Raw genomic sequence first — 20,151 nt, 5'->3', positions numbered from 1 at the left:
TACATACCAGGAAGATACTGGAAGGCCAGGTCCCAAATTTGCACAGTGGAATAACAACATACTGGAGCGAAAGGTATAGAAGGAAATGCAGAATAGAACCAGTGAAGAGTAGAGGTGCCATAGGCACAATCAGAGAACATTGTCTGAACATCAGAGGTCCACAGCTGTTCAACATAGCTGTGCTTGTTCCAGCAAGCATTAGAAATATTGCTGGAACAAAAGTCGACACGTTTCAAGAAAAAGTTAGACAAGTTCTTGCCAGAAGTGCCGGACCAACCAAACTGTAGTGGGTATGTGGGCGTGCGGGCCGCTCCAAGCAACAGCCCTGTTCAGCTCGTGTCCCGTTGTTCAATATGTGAACAGTTGATCCATATCTGACGAAAATACAATAGGTATAGTTTTAAGTGTTCAATGTATGGGGTGGTTTACATTTCCCGCCAAAAATCCTCAACAATCCCTTCTAGCTAGAGACCTCTAGATGGCAACACTAGAGACCTCCTAGATGGCCAACACTGGAGACCTCCTAGATGGCCAACACTGGAGACCTCCTAGATGGCCAACACTGGAGACCTCCTAGATGGCCAACACTGGAGACCTCCTAGATGGCCAACACTGGAGACCTCCTAGATGGCCAACACTGGAGACCTCCTAGATGGCCAACACTGGAGACCTCCTAGATGGCCAACACTGGAGACCTCCTAGATGGCCAACACTGGAGACCTCCTAGATGGCCAACACTGGAGACCTCCTAGATGGCCAACACTGGAGACCTCCTAGATGGCCAACACTGGAGACCTCCTAGATGGCCAACACTGGAGACCTCCTAGATGGCCAACACTGGAGACCTCCTAGATGGCCAACACTGGAGACCTCCTAGATGGCCAACACTGGAGACCTCCTAGATGGCCAACACTGGAGACCTCCTAGATGGCCAACACTGGAGACCTCCTAGATGGCCAACACTGGAGACCTCCTAGATGGCCAACACTGGAGACCTCCTAGATGGCCAACACTGGAGACCTCCTAGATGGCCAACACTGGAGACCTCCTAGATGGCCAACACTGGAGACCTCCTAGATGGCCAACACTGGAGACCTCCTAGATGGCCAACACTGGAGACCTCCTAGATGGCCAACACTGGAGACCTCCTAGATGGCCAACACTGGAGACCTAGATGGCCAACACTGGAGACCTCCTAGATGGCCAACACTGGAGACCTCCTAGATGGCCAACACTGGAGACCTCCTAGATGGCCAACACTGGAGACCTCCTAGATGGCCAACACTGGAGACCTCCTAGATGGCCAACACTGGAGACCTCCTAGATGGCCAACACTGGAGACCTCCTAGATGGCCAACACTGGAGACCTCCTAGATGGCCAACACTGGAGACCTAGATGGCCAACACTGGAGACCTCCTAGATGGCCAACACTGGAGACCTCCTAGATGGCCAACACTGGAGACCTCCTAGATGGCCAACACTGGAGACCTCCTAGATGGCCAACACTGGAGACCTCCTAGATGGCCAACACTGGAGACCTCCTAGATGGCCAACACTGGAGACCTCCTAGATGGCCAACACTGGAGACCTCCTAGATGGCCAACACTGGAGACCTCCTAGATGGCCAACACTGGAGACCTCCTAGATGGCCAACACTGGAGACCTCCTAGATGGCCAACACTGGAGACCTCCTAGATGGCCAACACTGGAGACCTCCTAGATGGCCAACACTGGAGACCTCCTAGATGGCCAACACTGGAGACCTCCTAGATGGCCAACACTGGAGACCTCCTAGATGGCCAACACTGGAGACCTCCTAGATGGCAACACTAGAGACCTCCTAGATGGCAACACTAGAGACCTCCTAGATGGCAACACTAGAGACCTCCTAGATGGCAACACTAGACCTCCTAGATGGCAACACTAGAGACCTCCTAGATGGCAACACTAGAGACCTCCTAGATGGCAACACTAGAGACCTCCTAGATGGCAACACTAGAGACCTCCTAGATGGCAACACTAGAGACCTCCTAGATGGCAACACTAGAGACCTCCTAGATGGCAACACTAGAGACCTAGATGGCAACACTAGAGACCTCCTAGATGGCAACACTAGAGACCTCCTAGATGGCAACACTAGAGACCTCCTAGATGGCAACACTAGAGACCTCCTAGATGGCAACACTAGAGACCTCCTAGATGGCAACACTAGAGACCTCCTAGATGGCAACACTAGAGACCTCCTAGATGGCAACACTAGAGACCTAGATGGCAATACTAGAGACCTCCTAGATGGCAATACTAGAGACCTCTAGATGGCAATACTAGAGACCTCTAGATGGCAATACTAGAGACCTCTAGATGGCAATACTAGAGACCTCTAGATGGCAATACTAGAGACCTCCTAGATGGCCAACACTGGAGACCTCCTTGATGGCCAGCACTGGAGACCTCCTAGATGGCCAGCACTGGAGACCTCCTAGATGGCAGCACTAGAGACCTCCTAGATGGGCAACACTGGAGACCTCCTAGATGGCAATACTAGAGACCTAGATGGCAGCACTAGAGACCTCCTAGATGGCCAACACTGGAGACCTCCTAGATGGCCAACACTGGAGACCTCCTAGATGGCCAACACTGGAGACCTCCTAGATGGCCAACACTGGAGACCTCCTAGATGGCAGCACTAGAGACCTCCTAGATGGCAGCACTAGAGACCTCCTAGATGGCAATACTAGATACCTCCTAGATGGCAATACTAGAGACCTCCTAGATGGCAATACTAGAGACCTCTAGATGGCAATACTAGAGACCTCTAGATGGCAATACTAGAGACCTCTAGATGGCAATACTAGAGACCTCCTAGATGGCCAACACTGGAGACCTCCTTGATGGCCAGCACTGGAGACCTCCTAGATGGCCAGCACTGGAGACCTCCTAGATGGCAGCACTAGAGACCTCCTAGATGGGCAACACTGGAGACCTCCTAGATGGCAATACTAGAGACCTCCTAGATGGCAGCACTAGAGACCTCCTAGATGGCCAACACTGGAGACCTCCTAGATGGCCAACACTGGAGACCTCCTAGATGGCCAACACTGGAGACCTCCTAGATGGCAGCACTAGAGACCTCCTAGATGGCCAGCACTGGAGACCTCCTAGATGGCCAACACTGGAGACCTCCTAGATGGCCAACACTAGAGACCTAGATGGCCAACACTAGACCTCCTAGATGGCCAACACTAGAGACCTCCTAGATGGCCAACACTAGAGACCTAGATGGCAACACTAGACACCTCCTAGATGGCAGCACTAGACACCTCTAGATGGCCAGCACTAGAGACCTCTAGATTTCCAGCACTAGAGACCTCCTAGATGGCCAGCACTAAAGACCTCCTAGATGGCAGCACTAGACACCTCCTAGATGGCAACACTAGAGACCTCTAGATGGCCAGCACTAGAGACCTCCTAGATGGCCAACACTAGAGACCTCCTAGATGGCCAACACTAGAGACCTCCTAGATGGCCAACACTAGAGACCTCCTAGATGGCCAACACTAGAGACCTCCTAGATGGCCAACACTAGAGACCTCCTAGATGGCCAGCACTAGAGACCTCCTAGATGGCCAACACTGGAGACCTCCTAGATGGCAACACTGGAGCTCTAATTAGCAACAATAGGTCTATAAATGATAATAGGCTCCAGGTGGCAACTCTAGGGCTCTTTATGTAAAAATATAGAGCTCTTCATGTCTGTACACACAATTTCCCACTTGTGGCAATACTTAGTTATGAAACGTTCAGCAGGTTGCCAACGTTCAGCAGGTTGGGAACGTTCAGCAGGTTGGGAACGTTCAGCAGGTTGGGAACGTTCAGCAGGTTGGGAACGTTCAGCAGGTTGCCAACGTTCAGCAGGTTGGGAACGTTCAGCAGGTTGCCAACGTTCAGCAGGTTGGGAACGTTCAGCAGGTTGGGAACGTTCAGCAGGTTGCCAACGTTCATCAGGTTGCCAACGTTCATCAGGTTGCCAACGTTCAGCAGGTTGCCAACGTTCATCAGGTTGCCAACGTTCATCAGGTTGCCAACGTTCAGCAGGTTGCCAACGTTCATCAGGTTGCCAACGTTCATCAGGTTGCCAACGTTCAGCAGGTTGCCAACGTTCAGCAGGTTGCCAACGTTCAGCAGGTTGCCAACGTTCAGCAGGTTGCCAACGTTCAGCAGGTTGCCAACGTTCAGCAGGTTGCCAACGTTCAGCAGGTTGCCAACGTTCAGCAGGTTGCCAACGTTCAGCAAGTTGCCAACGTTCAGCAGGTTGCCAACGTTCAGCAGGTTGCCAACGTTCAGCAAGTTGCCAACGTTCAGCAGGTTGCCAACGTTCAGCAAGTTGCCAACGTTCAGCAGGTTGCCAACGTTCAGCAGGTTGCCAACGTTCAGCAAGTTGCCAACGTTCAGCAAGTTGCCAACGTTAAGCAGGTTGCCAACGTTCATGAGGTTGGGAACGTTCAGCATCTGGCTGTGATGAAGAGACCTTGATAGAGCCAGCAGTCGTAACCTCTCCTATAAGATAAACAAATGTTTTTTTCCTCTCTCTCACTCTCACTCACTCTCTCTCTCTCTCTCTCTCTCACTCTCTCTCCCTTCCCTCTCTCCCTCTCTCCCTCCCTCCCTCCATACATATGGGAGGGTGTGTGATCATTGTTGCAACTGCTTGTTAATCTAGAGGGGGTTAATAAGGGTTAACGTCGACAATAAGGGTTAATATAAGTAAATTAGCGGTGCTGACTCAATTGCTGAGTCAGTTTGACTCAGCACTCGTCTAACTCCGTCCAGCTCCAGCCCAAGCCATAAGTCACATACTGACTGTTGTCACTAAGTGCTGTATTTGACTTAGCAGACAATCGACTGACAGGATGCCTCTTCAATACAGTCTAATAATAAAGGTTTCTTTCTGAAATGTAAATTAATATTATTAAATATTGTGGGTTTATATGTTGTTAGGTTAGGTTAGGTATCGTTTTTTTGGTTACGGTTTTGTATTCTCTTGAGCGCAGGCGGGAGAGATGCATAATAATTTACACGTGGACAATAGTAGAGGGGCTGGTCCCAAACCTGCACACAGAAATAACACCACATGAGACCAGAAGACATGGCAGGATGTGCAGAATACCCCCGTTGAAGAGCAGAGGTGCAACAGGTACTCTGAGAGAGAACTATCAACATCAGAGGCCCGAGACTGTTCAACACGCTTCCACTACACATAAGGGGCATAACTGGCCGACCCCTCACAGTGTTCAAGAGAGAACTATCAACATCAGAGGCCCGAGACTGTTCAACACGCTTCCACTACACATAAGGGACATAACTGGCCGACCCCTCACAGTGTTCAAGAGAGAACTATCAACATCAGAGGCCCGAGACTGTTCAACACGCTTCCACTACACATAAGGGACATAACTGGCCGACCCCTCACAGTGTTCAAGAGAGAACTATCAACATCAGAGGCCCGAGACTGTTCAACACGCTTCCACTACACATAAGGGACATAACTGGCCGACCCCTCACAGTGTTCAAGAGAGAACTATCAACATCAGAGGCCCGAGACTGTTCAACACGCTTCCACTACACATAAGGGACATAACTGGCTGACCCCTCACAGTGTTCAAGAGAGAACTATCAACATCAGAGGCCCGAGACTGTTCAACACGCTTCCACTACACATAAGGGACATAACTGGCCGACCCCTCACAGTGTTCAAGAGAGAACTGGATAAACACCTCCAAAGGATACCTGATCAACCAGGCTGTGACTCATACGTCAGGCTGCAAGCAGCCGCGTCCAACAACCTGGTTGACCAGACCAGCAACCAGGAGGCCTGGTCGACGACCGGGCCGCGGGGCCGTTGATCCCCGAAATCAACTCATACATTGTATGAGTATTTCCTTACGTGTGTGTTTCCTGCTTCTATCTGTTCAGGTCCGGATGCATGTACACTCAAATATATGTACTTGCAGGTTTGAACTTAGCTCCTGAGCCCCGACTTTCAAGCTGCCGGTCGTGTAATAATAAGCTGATTTAATGTTACTCAAAACATTAATAACTGTATTTACCTACGTAGCTGTAAGGGTTTCACCGTTCAGCTGCTTCTTGTATTGAATATTTTCACGTCTATGTCAGTTCCCATCAGAATCTTGTATGTCGTTATCATGTTCCCTCTTCTCCGCCCTACCCCAGACTTTAACTCTCTCCCACAGTACATCTTCGCCTAGCTCCTGGTGTCTACTACGTAATCTTATTTAGCTCATTACTCTTAAGGCTATCCCACCTGGTGTGTACTCACCTAGTTGTGCTTGCGGGGGTTGACCTCTGGCTCTTTGGTCCCGCCTCTCAACCGTCAATCAACAGGTGTTCAGATTCCTGAGCCTACTGGGCTCTATCATATCTACATTTGAAACTGTGTATGGAGTCAGCCTCCACCACATCACTTCCTAATGCATTCCTCCTGTTAACTACTCTGACACTGAAAAAGTTCTTTCTAACGTCCCTGTGGCTCATGTGGGTACTCGGTTTCCACATGTGCGTATGTGTGTTTACTCACCTAGTTGTACTCAACTAGTTGTGCTTGCGAGGGTTGAGCTCTGGCTCTTTGGGCCCGCTTCTCAACTGTCAATCAAGATTTTTTTCACAAACACACACATCTCCAGGAAGCAGCCTGTAGCAGCTGTCTAACTCCCAGGTACCTATTTACTGCTAAGTGAACAGGGCATCAGGCTGAAAGAAGCTGCCCATTTGTTTCCGCCTGGGATAGAACCCGGACCCTTAGGACTATGAATCCGGAGCGCTGTCTACTCAGCCGTCAGGCCCAATTTGTGTGTGTGAGTTAGTGTGTATGTGTTGGGAGGAAGGTTATCTTGAGGTTATCTTGAGATGATTTCGGGGCTTTAGTGTCCCCGCGGCCCGGTCCTCGACCAGGCCTCCACCCCCAGGAAGCAGCCCGTGACAGCTGACTAACACCCAGGTACCTATTTTCCTGCTAGGTAACAGGGGCATAGGGTGAAAGAAACTCTGTCCATTGTTTCTCGCCGGCGCCCGGGATCGAACCCGGGACCACAGAAGGAAGGGCCTGAGATGTGTAGTAAAACAAATTACACGTATGACTTTGATAAAAAATATGGACAATAAAGGGGAAAGCGCCGGTGGTTGTGGAGGCCGGCCGCTGCCAATTACCCCTCGAGCCGGTGGTTGTGGAGGCCGGCCGCTGCCAATTACCCCTCGAGCCGGTGGTTGTGGAGGCCGGCCGCTGCCAATTACCCCTCGAGCCGGTGGTTGTGGAGGCCGGCCGCTGCCAATTACCCCTCGAGCCGGTGGTTGTGGAGGCCGGCCGCTGCCAATTACCCCTCGAGCCGGTGGTTGTGGAGGCCGGCCGCTGCCAATTACCCCTCGAGCCGGGAACAATGGTTCAGTATTTTACGGTGCTCGGGCCTCGCGCCGCAAATATTTTCTGTTTCCTTCTGTTACAAGAGCCAGATTCTTTTTTTAGTTCCCGCCAACAGCTTTATGCGGGCTGTTGATACCTGGTGGATACCTGGTTGATACCTGGTTGATACCTGGTTGATGCCTGGTTGATACCTGGTTGATGCCTGGTTGATACCTGGTTGATACCTGGTTGATACCTGGTTGATACCTGGTTGATACCTGGTTGATACCTGGTTGATACCTGGTTGATACCTGGTTGATACCTGGTTGATGCCTGGTTGATACCTGGTTGATGCCTGGTTGATACCTGGTTGATACCTGGTTGATACCTGGTTGATACCTGGTGGATACCTGGTGGATACCTGGTTGATACCTGGTTGATACCTGGTTGATACCTGGTGGATACCTGGTTGATACCTGGTTGATACCTGGTTGATACCTGGTTGATACCTGGTGGATACCTGGTTGATACCTGGTTGATACCTGGTTGATACCTGGTGGATACCTGGTGGATACCTGGTTGATACCTGGTTGATACCTGGTTGATACCTGGTGGATACCTGGTTGATACCTGGTGGATACCTGGTTGATACCTGGTTGATACCTGGTTGATGGGGTTCTGGGAGTTCTTCTACTCCCCAAGCCCGGCCCGAGGCCAGGCTTGACTCTAAAAGTGCTCTGCAGTCCTTAAATAACCCATCACAATGTATGTCGGAAGTAGCTTGTAATATTAAATGGAATGTAATTTTTGCCAATGATAATAATTCTTGTATAAAATTTGTGTGGATCCCATCCCATGTTGGAGTTGAAAAACATGACTTTGTAGATCAATTGGCCAATGAGGCTTGCAGGAAAGAAAACATTGATTATGATTTTGGACTATCTAATGCAGTTATTAGAAACATACAAATTAAAGAAATTAATTCAGATTTAGAAGAACTAAGAAATGCACAGAGACCTGAAAGCTGCAGTATTAAAAGTTATGACAAGTTCTGTAATAATAGGTATTTGTATGGTCAGCACAGTAACCGGACCAGGCAATGTGATGTAGTAATCGCGCGAATTCGCCTTGGCTATAGACACATCTGGCAGGTTAGTGAGGCTGAGCCACTACCAGAATATTCAGATTGTAAACTCTGTGATAAACCTTTAATGCATTCACTAGAACACTATATTGATGAATGTGAAACCGTAAAGGACTTTAGACCTCCTGGCCTATTGTACCACCAACTGTGTAACTATTTTATTGACTCAGGTGTTCTGGACGACATCCTAACAATTTACCCAAAATTTGCTTGTCCATTTTAAAGAATGAAGAACAATTTCTACTTATATTCTAAGCTGTATCACTTATGAACCCATCCCTGCACTTGTGTGGCAGTGCACAATAGAAAGTTGTTTTCACATATCCACACATTAAAACATTGATTGTAACCATGATATATATGTGCTTCAGCCTACAGTTTAGGCCTATTGTCTTATGTATGACCCTCTGTCCTGCGTGACAGTGAATACTAGCATTAACCTCAATTTAATAAGACTATCAAAATCCTCAGATTAGGCAAAATTGTAATTAATTTTGTCAATAAAGATGTTAATAATAATAAAGGCCAGGCTTGACTTGTGAGAGTTTGGTCCACCAGGCTGTTGCTTGGAGCGGCCCGCAGGCCCACATACCCACCACAGCCCGGTTGGTCCGGCACTCCTTGGAGGAATAAATCTAGTTTCCTCTTGATGAGGAAAAAAGGCACCTTGCCTTTTGGAAGGCGAGGTGCGGAGAGAGCCAGGTGGCACCCCACACGATCCCGTCACGTGACATGAAGAGATCATAACTAGTCTTTTCACGGGCTCACCTTAGCCCATGCTACTTGGAACTTTTTGTTCCAGGTAGCGAATTTTAAACAACAGCAGCAGTAGTCTTTTTTTTTTATTTTTTACCTGTCGTTCGGTACCCTGGACGGTAGAGAAACGGTCCTGGCGTCTTGCAGGTCGGCGTTCAATCCCCGACCGTCCACAAGTGATTGGGCACCATTCCTTTCCCCCCGTCCCATCCCAAATCCTTATCTTGGCCCCTTCCCAGTGCTATATAGTCATAATGGCTTGACGTGTTCCCCTGAAATTCCCCTCCCTCCCTCCCCTAGGGATATATAATAGATTTTATTAACCCATTTTTGTTTTCACTTCACCATTCGTGAGTTTGTGGTGACGAGGAACACCAACACGAGGCTGATTGGTCAACTTGTCTTCCTACAAAGAACGTCGCTTTTCGCCCGTATGCGTTACAGCCAAAAATGGTCGTACTAGAAAATGGAAGCGGCTGGCGAAAGTGACGTACTGTCCCGTTTTCTGTTTTGGGACCTCTGGTGGTAGGTTAGGAGAGACCACTTTAAACTGAACTTTTTTTTTGACGTTTTGCTGCGACCACACCGTCAAAATCCCTTTGCGTTAGTGACGTTACTTTGCGTTAGTGACGTTACTTTGCGTTAGTGACGTTACTTTGCGTTAGTGACGTTACTTTGCGTTAGTGACGTTACTTTGCGTTACTTTGACGTCTCTTGGGATTATCCTCAGTCTCAGTAAGAGAGTCCGGAGATACGTAGATATTCGTACGCTTCTCATTAGACAGAACCACTGCGAATTTGACGCTTGTCAAATCGTTTCAACGGGACCTATATACGGGTAAACGGTACTGTTGAACACAACAGTCCGGCCACTTACGAAAACCAGTGGGAGGGGAGAGGGAGAGAGGAAGGTCACAGAGCCAGAAACTCCTGCAACTAGGGCGACCTTTGTGGGCCGTGACAGCGCGGGTTGCGCCCTTAGAGACGGGTGACCTCGTTGTTGGTGGGGCTGGTTGGTCCGTGAGGGCCTCTTCCACCTCTTCCATCACCTCTTCCACCTGACCTTACGGAGAGACAGCCTCGCCCACAACCGGTTTCATCCTCGCAAGGGTCCACCCAAGTCAATCCCTGTCCTCTACAACCCATCCACAACACCTTATTGTGCGTTGAAGAGCCTGGCCTCAGGCCGGGCTCGGGGAGTAGAAGAACTCCCAGAACCCTATCCAGGTAGTCCTCCAGGTAGTCCTCCAGGTAGTCCTCCAGGTAGTCCTCCAGGTAGTCCTCCAGGTAGTCCTCCAGGTAGTCCCCCGGGTAGTCTCCTGGGTAGTCTCCTGGGTAGTCTCCCGGGTAGTCTCCCGGGTAGTCTCCCGGGTAGTCTCCCGGGTAGTCTCCCGGGTAGTCTCCCGGGTAGTCTCCCGGGTAGTCTCCCGGGTAGTCTCCCGGGTAGTCTCCCAGGCAGTCCCCAGGTAGTCCCCAGGTAGTCTCCCAGGTTGTCCCCAGGTAGTCCCCAGGTAGTCCCCAGGTAGTCCTCCAGGTAGTCCTCCAGGTAGTCCCCAGGTAGTCTCCCAGGCAGTCCCCAGGTAGTCTCCCAGGTAGTCTCCCAGGTAGTCTCCCAGGTAGTCCCCAGGTAGTCTCCCAGGTAGTCTCCCAGGTAGTCTCCAGGTAGAGGGCGGGCGGTGTTCAGTAACCAGAATATATCAACGCTTGTGACTGGTCAGATCCGAGGGATATATCATGTTTCAGGCATTATATTATGCTGGGAGACGGTGGGAGGGAGGAAGGGGGAGCTGGAGGAACATGGAGAAAGAGACAGAAACGGGAGGTAGGAAACAGGGAATACAAGAAAGGGGAAGGATGGAGGAAGGTAGAGAGATATAGAAAGCGGAAGAAGATAGATAAAAAGAGAGAAAGTTATGGGTTTGACCTCCCGGTCATGGGTTTGACCCCCACGTTATAATCCTGTATGCCAGTCTTGAGTTTACTTTGGACGAGTAAAGCTCTGTCACTTAAAGCTCTGTTACTTAAAGCTTCGTCACTTAAAGCTTCGTCACTTAAAGCTTCGTCACTTAAAGCTCTGTCACTTAAAGCTTCGTCACTTAAAGCTCTGTTACTTAAAGCTTCGTCACTTAAAGCTTCGTCACTTAAAGCTCTGTCACTTAAAGCTTCGTCACTTAAAGCTCTGTTACTTAAAGCTTCGTCACTTAAAGCTTCGTCACTTAAAGCTTCGTCACTTAAAGCTCTGTTACTTAAAGCTTCGTCACTTAAAGCTCTGTTACTTAAAGCTTCGTCACTTAAAGCTTCGTCACTTAAAGCTCTGTCACTTAAAGCTTCGTCACTTAAAGCTTCGTCACTTAAAGCTCTGTTACTTAAAGCTTCGTCACTTAAAGCTTCGTCACTTAAAGCTCTGTCACTTAAAGCTTCGTCACTTAAAGCTCTGTTCCTTAAAGCTTCGTCACTTAAAGCTTCGTCACTTAAAGCTTCGTCACTTAAAACTCTGTTACTTAAAGCTTCGTCACTTAAAGCTGTGCTACTTAAAGCTCTGTCACTTAAAGCTCTGTCACTTAAAGCTCTGTCACTTAAAGCTTCATCACTTAAAGCTTCATCACTTAAAGCTTCGCCACTTAAAGCTTCATCACTTAAAGCTCTGTAACCTAAAGCTTCATCACTTCAGTAGACCGTGTCACGTGAAGGCGGAAGTAGAGCCGGGAAGTGGGGTGAGATTAATGACCTCGTCGTGGGAATATTGGTGACCTTATAGGCTGTATAGGCCTAAGGTCATCCTCGGCTCACATCTCTGGCAGACTAAATGCGAACAGCTGCCTCCAACAGCCTGGTTTATCAAACCAGGTGGCCTGGCCGGGGACGGTCCTCGTACTGCCCGGCCTCATCAACACAGACCAAATGCTTCTTAATCCACCCTCCAAACCCCCTGTTTATGAACGAACAACGGTTTACACACGACTCACAACTGATGACGTTCGAACATTTCTCGAATAGAACCTCGCTGACGACCTCTGTTCGATTCCCAACAGAACTTAAACACCTATGGGGAGACATGATAACCATCTACAAAATTGACAGGCTGGACAAAGACAAACTCTTTAGCACGGGTGGAACTCGAACAAGGGAACACAGAGGGTCCGTCTAATTACCACAAGCTACCACAAACTACACAAACTTCAGAAAGCTTCCTGGCAATACGTTAGTAATGAATAAATATGATATATTAAGTTAGGCTGACCTAACCTAACCTATCCTAACCTAACCTAACTTAACCTAACTTAACCTAACTTAACCTAACTTAACCTAACTTAACCTAACTTAACCTAACCTATTCTAACTTATTCTAACTTAACCAAACCAAACCTAACCTAACCTAACCGAAGCTTGGATCGTCGACTTGAATTGGCGTCACCAGCTTTTTATTTTCGTCTAATTTCTTTATAAAAAGATACTTTTTCAGATTAAAATTATGTTTTTTCGTGTTGTACATTCAGCACCAACATTATAATGAGTAAATATATCATATTTATTCATTACTATCGTATTGCCAGGAAGCTTTCTGAAGTTTGTGTAGTTTGTGGTAGCTTGTGGTAATTAGACGGACCGGAACACAGATGGAACCTTAGTACCGAAAAGGAGCCACAGGGACGTTAGAAAGAATTTTTTCAGTGTCAGAGTAGTTAACAGGTGGAATGCATTAGGCAGTGATGTGGTGGAGGCTGACTCCATACACAGTTTCAAATGTAGATATGATAGAGCCCAGTAGGCTCAGGAACCTGTACACCTGTTGATTGACAGTTGAGAGGCGGGACCAAAGAGCCAGAGCTCAACCCTCGCAAGCACAACTAGGTGAGTACCTAACCTTCGCCTAACTTACACATAATAACTTTAACATATAATACTATTAACATATTTGCGAGAACACTCTTATTTTTAATGCATAATATGTTAAAATTGATGAATGCGTATTTGGGGTCGGCCGCTGGATGGAATGAACATAACCTGAAAGCAGGTTAAAACAAATCATTCCTTCATTGCAAATCATTGCAATCTGAAAAAAATCAGATTTGTAAACACTCAAGTCTGTTATAACTTATGAATTCGTGTTTGAGGTAAGCCGAGCTCCTGAAAGCGATCAATTCATCGCATTATTCATCTCCTGTACTCATCTTCCTACTCATCTTCCTACTCATCTTCCTCTTCAGAGTTCATTACTATGCTACTGGGCACCTCCTCCAAGACAAGGGTGTGTACACAGCGAGGTGTACCCAGCTTCCTGCTGGGGACACACTCAAGAGTGTAGTTATAATTCTGAATATAATTAATTATTTCAGTGTATTGGGTGTTTGGTCAGTGTGTCACGGTACACTGTAGGGAGAGAGAGAGAGAGAGAGAGAGAGAGAGAGAGAGAGAGAGAGAGAGAGAGAGAGAGAGAGAGAGAGAGAGAGAGAGAGAGAGAGAGAGAGAGAGAGAAAGAGAGAGAGAGAAAGAGAGAGAAAGAACAAAGAGAAAGAGAGAAAGATATCATTTATTGCCTTTATTGCAACAAATGAATCAACTAAGACTACTCATATATCCAATAAATGAGTAGTATGAGAACCTATGATCTCACCGTACAGATCACGGTGAGATTACGGTGAGATCAGAACATCACCGTTTTCTCATCTTGCCACATTGGGAGATGAGAAAATATGAGATATTTGGATACAAGAAAATATTATTTTATAACCAAACGTTAGGTAAATCGGGTCACTATGCTGTGTACAAGAAATCTAACCTAACCTTGCCTAACCTTGCCTAACCTTGCCTAACCTTTCCTAACCTTACCTAACCTTACCTAACCTTACCTAACCTTACCTAACCTTACCTAACCTTACCTAACCTTACCTAACCTTTCCTAACCTTTCCTAACCTTACCTAACCTTACCTAACCTTACCTAACCTTACCTAACCTTTCCTAACCTTTCCTAACCTTTCCTAACCTTTCCTAACCTTTCCTAACCTTACCTAACCTTACCTAACCTTACCTTACCTAACCTTACCTAACCTTACCTAACCTACCTAACCTTACCTAACCTCACCTAACCTCACCTAACCTTGCCTTGCCTTTCTAAAACTAACCAGTGTTCTATTCCCACTTTGCCTGTAATATTTCCACCTATCCTCACCAGTGTTCGAAATATTTTCATCCTCCATCCTATTCCCAGTATGAAAATAACGTATTTTCAATGTCCCTTTTAAACTACATCCGGAGTAAGGGGGGGACAAATAAGTGGTTACTGGTCATTCAGATAGGCGGAGTGCGATAGGTCACGGGCCGGTGAAGGTGGCGGGGACCTCCTTGTTATAGTCCCCCCTTGTGACAGTCATAGAAAACGGCATTCTTCTTCCGTGGGTATGACGGTCTTGGGGACCCATGTACCCCCCCCCTTTCCCCCCATATCTCTCTCTCTCTCTGTCTCTCTCTCTGTCTCTCTCTGTCTCTCTCTCTCTGTCTCTCTGTCTCTCTGTCTCTCTCTCTCTCTCTCTCTCTCTCTCTCTCTCTCTCTCTCTCTCTCTCTCTCTCTCTCTCTCTCTCTCTCTCTCTCTCTCTCTCTCTCTCAGCACAAATTCAAAGCGACACAAACGTGGCCTGTAAGACTGTGATGGCCGGGAGTAAACAGGTTCTTTGGTGGCAGGGTAAATAAACAGGGCGAGGGGAGAGTAATCTCTTCCTTCCCCTCCCCCTTGCTTCTTTCTCCTCCCCCTTGCTTCTTTCTCCTCCCCCTTGCTTCTTTCTCCTCCCTCTTGCTTCCTTCTCCTCCCCCTTGCCTCTTTCTCCTCCCTTAGGCTGCTGCTCCTCCCGTCCCTAGGCCTCCCTAGGAGCCCCTGGAGAGGGTGTGTGCTAGGGGCAGTGTCCTGCAGGTGTGTGTGGGTGTGCTGGTGTAGGTTTGCTTCCCTGCCTCTTGTCTTGTAGCATATTGTGCCGCTATAATGTTTCTCCCCAGACACAGGGGCTCTTACGGGTTTATGGCACCGGCTGGCCCTCGACCCTGCCTCGCCCCGAGACTGGCACCGTCTACCCCATCCTACTACCCTCAAATTGGCACCGATCGTCTCTCGGTCGGTCGAGCGGACAGCACGCGGGACTTGTGGTCCTGGGTTCGATCCCAGGCGCCGGCGAGAAACAATGGGCAGAATTTCTTTTACCTTATGCCCCTGTTACCTAGCAGTAAAATAGGTACCTGGGTGTTAGTCAGCTGTCACGGGCTGCTTCCTGGGGGTGGAGGCCTGGTCGAGGACCGGGCCGCGGGGACACTAAAAGCCCCGAAATCATCTCAAGATAACCTCAAGATAACCTGCCCTGTTAGCACCGAGCGGTGTCATACTGGTTTATGTACATCAGAGTAACCAAACGACCTGCCTCTAGAAGATCGTTACAAAGGCTACTTTAGATATGCGTAGTAAGTTAATTTGGTTAGCGTATCTACCTCTATCTACAGTCAGCTATCTACTATATCTATATCTACCTCAATCTACCGTCTACCTCCATGCCTGCAGATGGGACTGTTCCAGCGAAAGTGAAACATAAAGATTCATTTCTTCTAATTCTTTATTTTGACTTTTTTGCATGTTTTAGACTATATTTTGACTGAATGTTTGTTTGTAATACATAGACAATGCTTCTAACAATATACTTTATAAACAAACAGCATAACATAACATTCCTGTTTGTATAATTTTATGCATGTCACAAATCCTACCAATTATCAAATTATCTAATTTATATAATCCTCGACTTTAATCAATATTACCTAATTCACTACTTTTTTTATATAAATGAAGATTCAATTTATTTATTTCAGTAACTGATTTACACTCTACAATTTTTGCATGAATTGAATGTAATCATTCAATTGACTTGACAATTGAATGATTGCGGTGAATTCCATGTTCAGCAGGTAACGCTGCACAAAGCAATCGTTCTGCTGAACATCACCAGTGTCACATTGTTCAGTCACTGACCAAAGTGTCACATTGTTCAGTCACTGAACAAAGTGTCACATTGTTCAGTCACTGAACAAAGTGTCACATTGTTCAGTCACTGACCAAAGTGTCACATTGTTCAGTCACTGAACAAAGTGTCACATTGTTCAGTCACTGAACAAAGTGTCACATTGTTCAGCGTCACTCTGCACCATTACATTTGGCACTTTGCACCAAACACAACACTACTTTGTACACTCGCAGGGGCCACTCTGAACCACGATAATGACACTTTGCACAACCAGAGGCACTTTGTAACACGACAGGGCCACTTTGGACAACCACAGAGCCACTTTGTAACACGACAGGGGCCACTTTGGACGACCAGAGAGCCACTTTGGACGACCAGAGAGCCACTTTGGACGACCAGAGAGCCACTTTGGACGACCAGAGAGCCACTTTGGACGACCAGAGAGCCACTTTGGACGACCAGAGAGCCACTTTGGACGACCAGAGAGCCACTTTGGACGACCAGAGAGCCACTTTGGACGACCAGAGAGCCACTTTGGACGACCAGAGAGCCACTTTGGACGACCAGAGAGCCACTTTGGACGACCAGAGAGCCACTTTGGACGACCAGAGAGCCACTTTGGACGACCAGAGAGCCACTTTGGACGACCAGAGAGCCACTTTGGACGACCAGAGAGCCACTTTGGACGACCAGAGAGCCACTTTGCAACACCATTTTTCCCATCTAAGGGCCTGACAGCGGAGTGGACAGCGCTTCGGATTCGTAGTCCTGAGGTTCCGGGTTCGATCCCTGTAGAAGGCGGTAACAAATGGGCAGAATTTCTTTCACCCTGATGCAGCTGTTGACCTAGCAGTAAATAGGTACCAGGGAGTTAGACAGCTGCTACGGACTGTTTCCTGGGGAGAAGAGGGGGATAACAATAAGGAGGCCTGGTCGAGGACCGGGCCGCGGGGACGCTAAGCCCCGAAATCATCACAAGATAACCTCAAGATAACCAGAGCGCCACCTTGCACCACCACAGCTGGTCGACCCGCCCATGCCTACTTTACTGCATGTTTTCATGAAGGAAATAAATTCTTGGTTTCCTGCACATATTTGTGTGGGCGTGCAGCTGGTATTATCCCGCCACACACACACACACACACACACACACACACACACACACACACACACACACACACACACACACACAAACAGACGAGGACTGTTTGAGGCTTCAAGAAGACCTAGACAAGCTGAAGGAATGGTCGAACAAATGGTTGTTAGAGTTTAACCCAACCAAATGTAATGTAATGAAGATAGGTGTAGGGAGCAGGAGGCCAGATACAAGGTATCATCTGGGAGAGGAAATTCTTCAGGAGTCAGAGAAGGAAAAAGACTTGGGGGTTGATATCACGCCAGACCTGTCTCCTGCAGCACATATCAAGCGGATAACATCAGCGGCATATGCCAGGCTGGCCAACATACGAACGGCATTCAGAAACTTGTGTAAAGAATCATTCAGAACTTTGTATACCACATATGTCAGGCCAATCCTGGAGTATGCAGCCCTAGATATGGAGTCCATATCTAGTCAAGGATAAGACTAAACTGGAAAAGGTTCAAAGGTTTGCCACCAGACTAGTACCCGAGCTGAGAGGTATGAGCTACGAGGAGAGACTACGGGAATTAAACCTCACTTCGCTGGAAGACAGAAGAGTTAGGGGGGACATGATCACCACATTCAAGATTCTGAAGGGGATTGATAGGGTAGATAAAGACAGTCTATTTAACACAAGGGGAACACGCACAAGGGGACACAGGTGGAAACTGAGTGCCCAAATGAGCCACAGAGATATTAGAAAGAACTTTTTTAGTGTCAGAGTGGTTGACAAATGGAATGCATTAGGAAGTGATGTGGTGGAGGCTGACTCCATACACAGTTTCAAGTGTAGATATGACAGAGCCCGATAGGCTCATGAATCTGTACACCTGTTGATTGACGGTTGAGAGGCGGGACCAAAGAGCCAGAGCTCAACCCCCGCAAACACAACTAGGTGAGTACAACTAGGTGAGTACACACACATACACGCGCACGTGTGCGTGTGTGCGTGTGTGCGTGCGTGCGTGTGCGTGCGTGCGTGTGTGTGTGTGTGTGTGTGTGTGTGTGTGTGTGTGTGTGTGTGTGTGTGTGTGTGTGTGCGTGTGTGTGTGTGTGTGTGTGTGTGTGTGTGTGTGTGTGTATTCACCTAGTTGTACTCACCTAGTTGTGCTTGCGGGGGTTGAGCTCTGGCTCTTTGGTCTCGCCTCTCAACCGTCAATCAACTGGTGTACAGGTTCCTGAGCCTACTGGGCTCTATCATATCTACACTTGAAACTGTGTATGGAGTCAGCCTCCACCACATCACTGCCTAATGCATGTTCCACCCCATGCTATACTGTCTTTGTCCTTGTCCACCCTGTGAATTCCCCTGAGAAACTTGTAGATCATGTCTCCCTTTAGTCTCCTGTCATCCAGGGACATGAGGTTTACCTCCCGTAGCCTTTCCTCGTAGCTCATACCTCTCAGTTCTGGGACTAGACTGTTGGCATACCTCTGAATCTTCTCTAACATTGCTTTGTGTGGCAAATCTTTGCTTACAAATGATAGGTTGTTAATGTTGGGCATTAGGCACAATACCAGATGTGACCAATGTACTGAAAGTTAGAATAAAATATATATATATATATATATATATATATATATATATATATATATATATATATATATATGATTTCTGTAATGTTATTGTAAACTGGATTACAGACACAATTAAAACTTTGTGTGGACCAAGTATTAGAGTGGATTTAATGAGGTTTTAATGTTTCATATTGATATAAAATGCAAGAAAATTAAGAATACAATAATTATGCTACTTTCTGATTACATTTTTGTGTGTGTGGATAGTCAGGCAGGAAGGTTACTCAGTGCACAGAATATTGAAGTTCTTACAAGTTCTATACTTCTTGAACTTCTTGAAGTTCAAGTAGACCATTTGGGGTTTACGGCTCTTGCTCGGTGTTAATGGTAAATTAGATTTACTGAGCATTATATAAAGTTAATTGATGTACATATGATCTTTGTTGTATGACTCCAGGCTTGTGCTGCATACTCCATGATTGGTCTGACATGAGTGGTATACCTCGTAGGGGCCTCGTAGCCTGGTGGATAGCGCGCAGGACTCGTAATTCTGTGGCGCGGGTTCGGTTCCCGCACGAGGCAGAAACAAATGGGCAAAGTTTCTTTCACCCTGAATGCCCGTTACCTAGCAGTAAATAGGTACCTGGGAGTTAGTCCGCTGTCACGGGCTGCTTCCTGGGGGTGGAGGCCTGGTCGAGGACCGGGCCGCGGAGACACTAAAGCCCCGAAATTATCTCAAGATAACCTCAAGATAACTACAGGGTCCTGAACGATTCCTTACCCAACTTTCTAGAATCAGTTCTTATGTTGGCCAACCTAGCATATGCCGCTGATGATATTCTTTTGATGTGGACCTCTGGGGACAGGTTCGGCGGGATGTCAACCCCCAGATCTTTCTATTTGACTCTTGCAGGATTTCACCTCCCAGATGGTACCTTGTGTTCAGCCTGTAACGTATTGGAAAATGAAGGAAAAGAAATGAAGAATGTAGAAACTTATCGGGTGAGAGAGGTGGAAAGAGAATGAGTGAGGAAGAGTAGACAGGAGAAAAGGGAAGGTTTAGAATGAGAGGGAGAGAATGAGATCAAGTAGAAGAGTAGAAAATAAGAGTGGTAGAATATAGGAAATAAGGTAGAATAGAAGAAAGATAGAAGGTTGCTGCTGCCACCATTCAAGA

At 47.5% G+C, this 20,151-nt stretch overlaps 1 protein-coding gene across 1 annotated transcript; it reads right to left on the bottom strand.

The window, feature by feature from the left end:
• Positions 1 to 3,790: 3,790 nt before the first annotated feature.
• On the bottom strand, positions 3,791 to 4,510 carry LOC138353760 (putative mediator of RNA polymerase II transcription subunit 29). Its single transcript, XM_069307158.1, has one exon. It carries the CDS (start codon positions 4,508 to 4,510, stop codon positions 3,791 to 3,793), a length of 720 nt encoding a protein of 239 aa, XP_069163259.1.
• Between the last annotated feature and the right edge of the window lie 15,641 nt (positions 4,511 to 20,151).

The sequence above is a fragment of the Procambarus clarkii genome, chromosome 59, assembly GCF_040958095.1.
Source record: "Procambarus clarkii isolate CNS0578487 chromosome 59, FALCON_Pclarkii_2.0, whole genome shotgun sequence".
In the NCBI taxonomy this organism is placed as follows: domain Eukaryota; kingdom Metazoa; phylum Arthropoda; class Malacostraca; order Decapoda; family Cambaridae; genus Procambarus; species Procambarus clarkii.
Note: the sequence above shows the minus strand (reverse complement) of the source record. Positions and strands in the feature narration are given on the sequence as shown.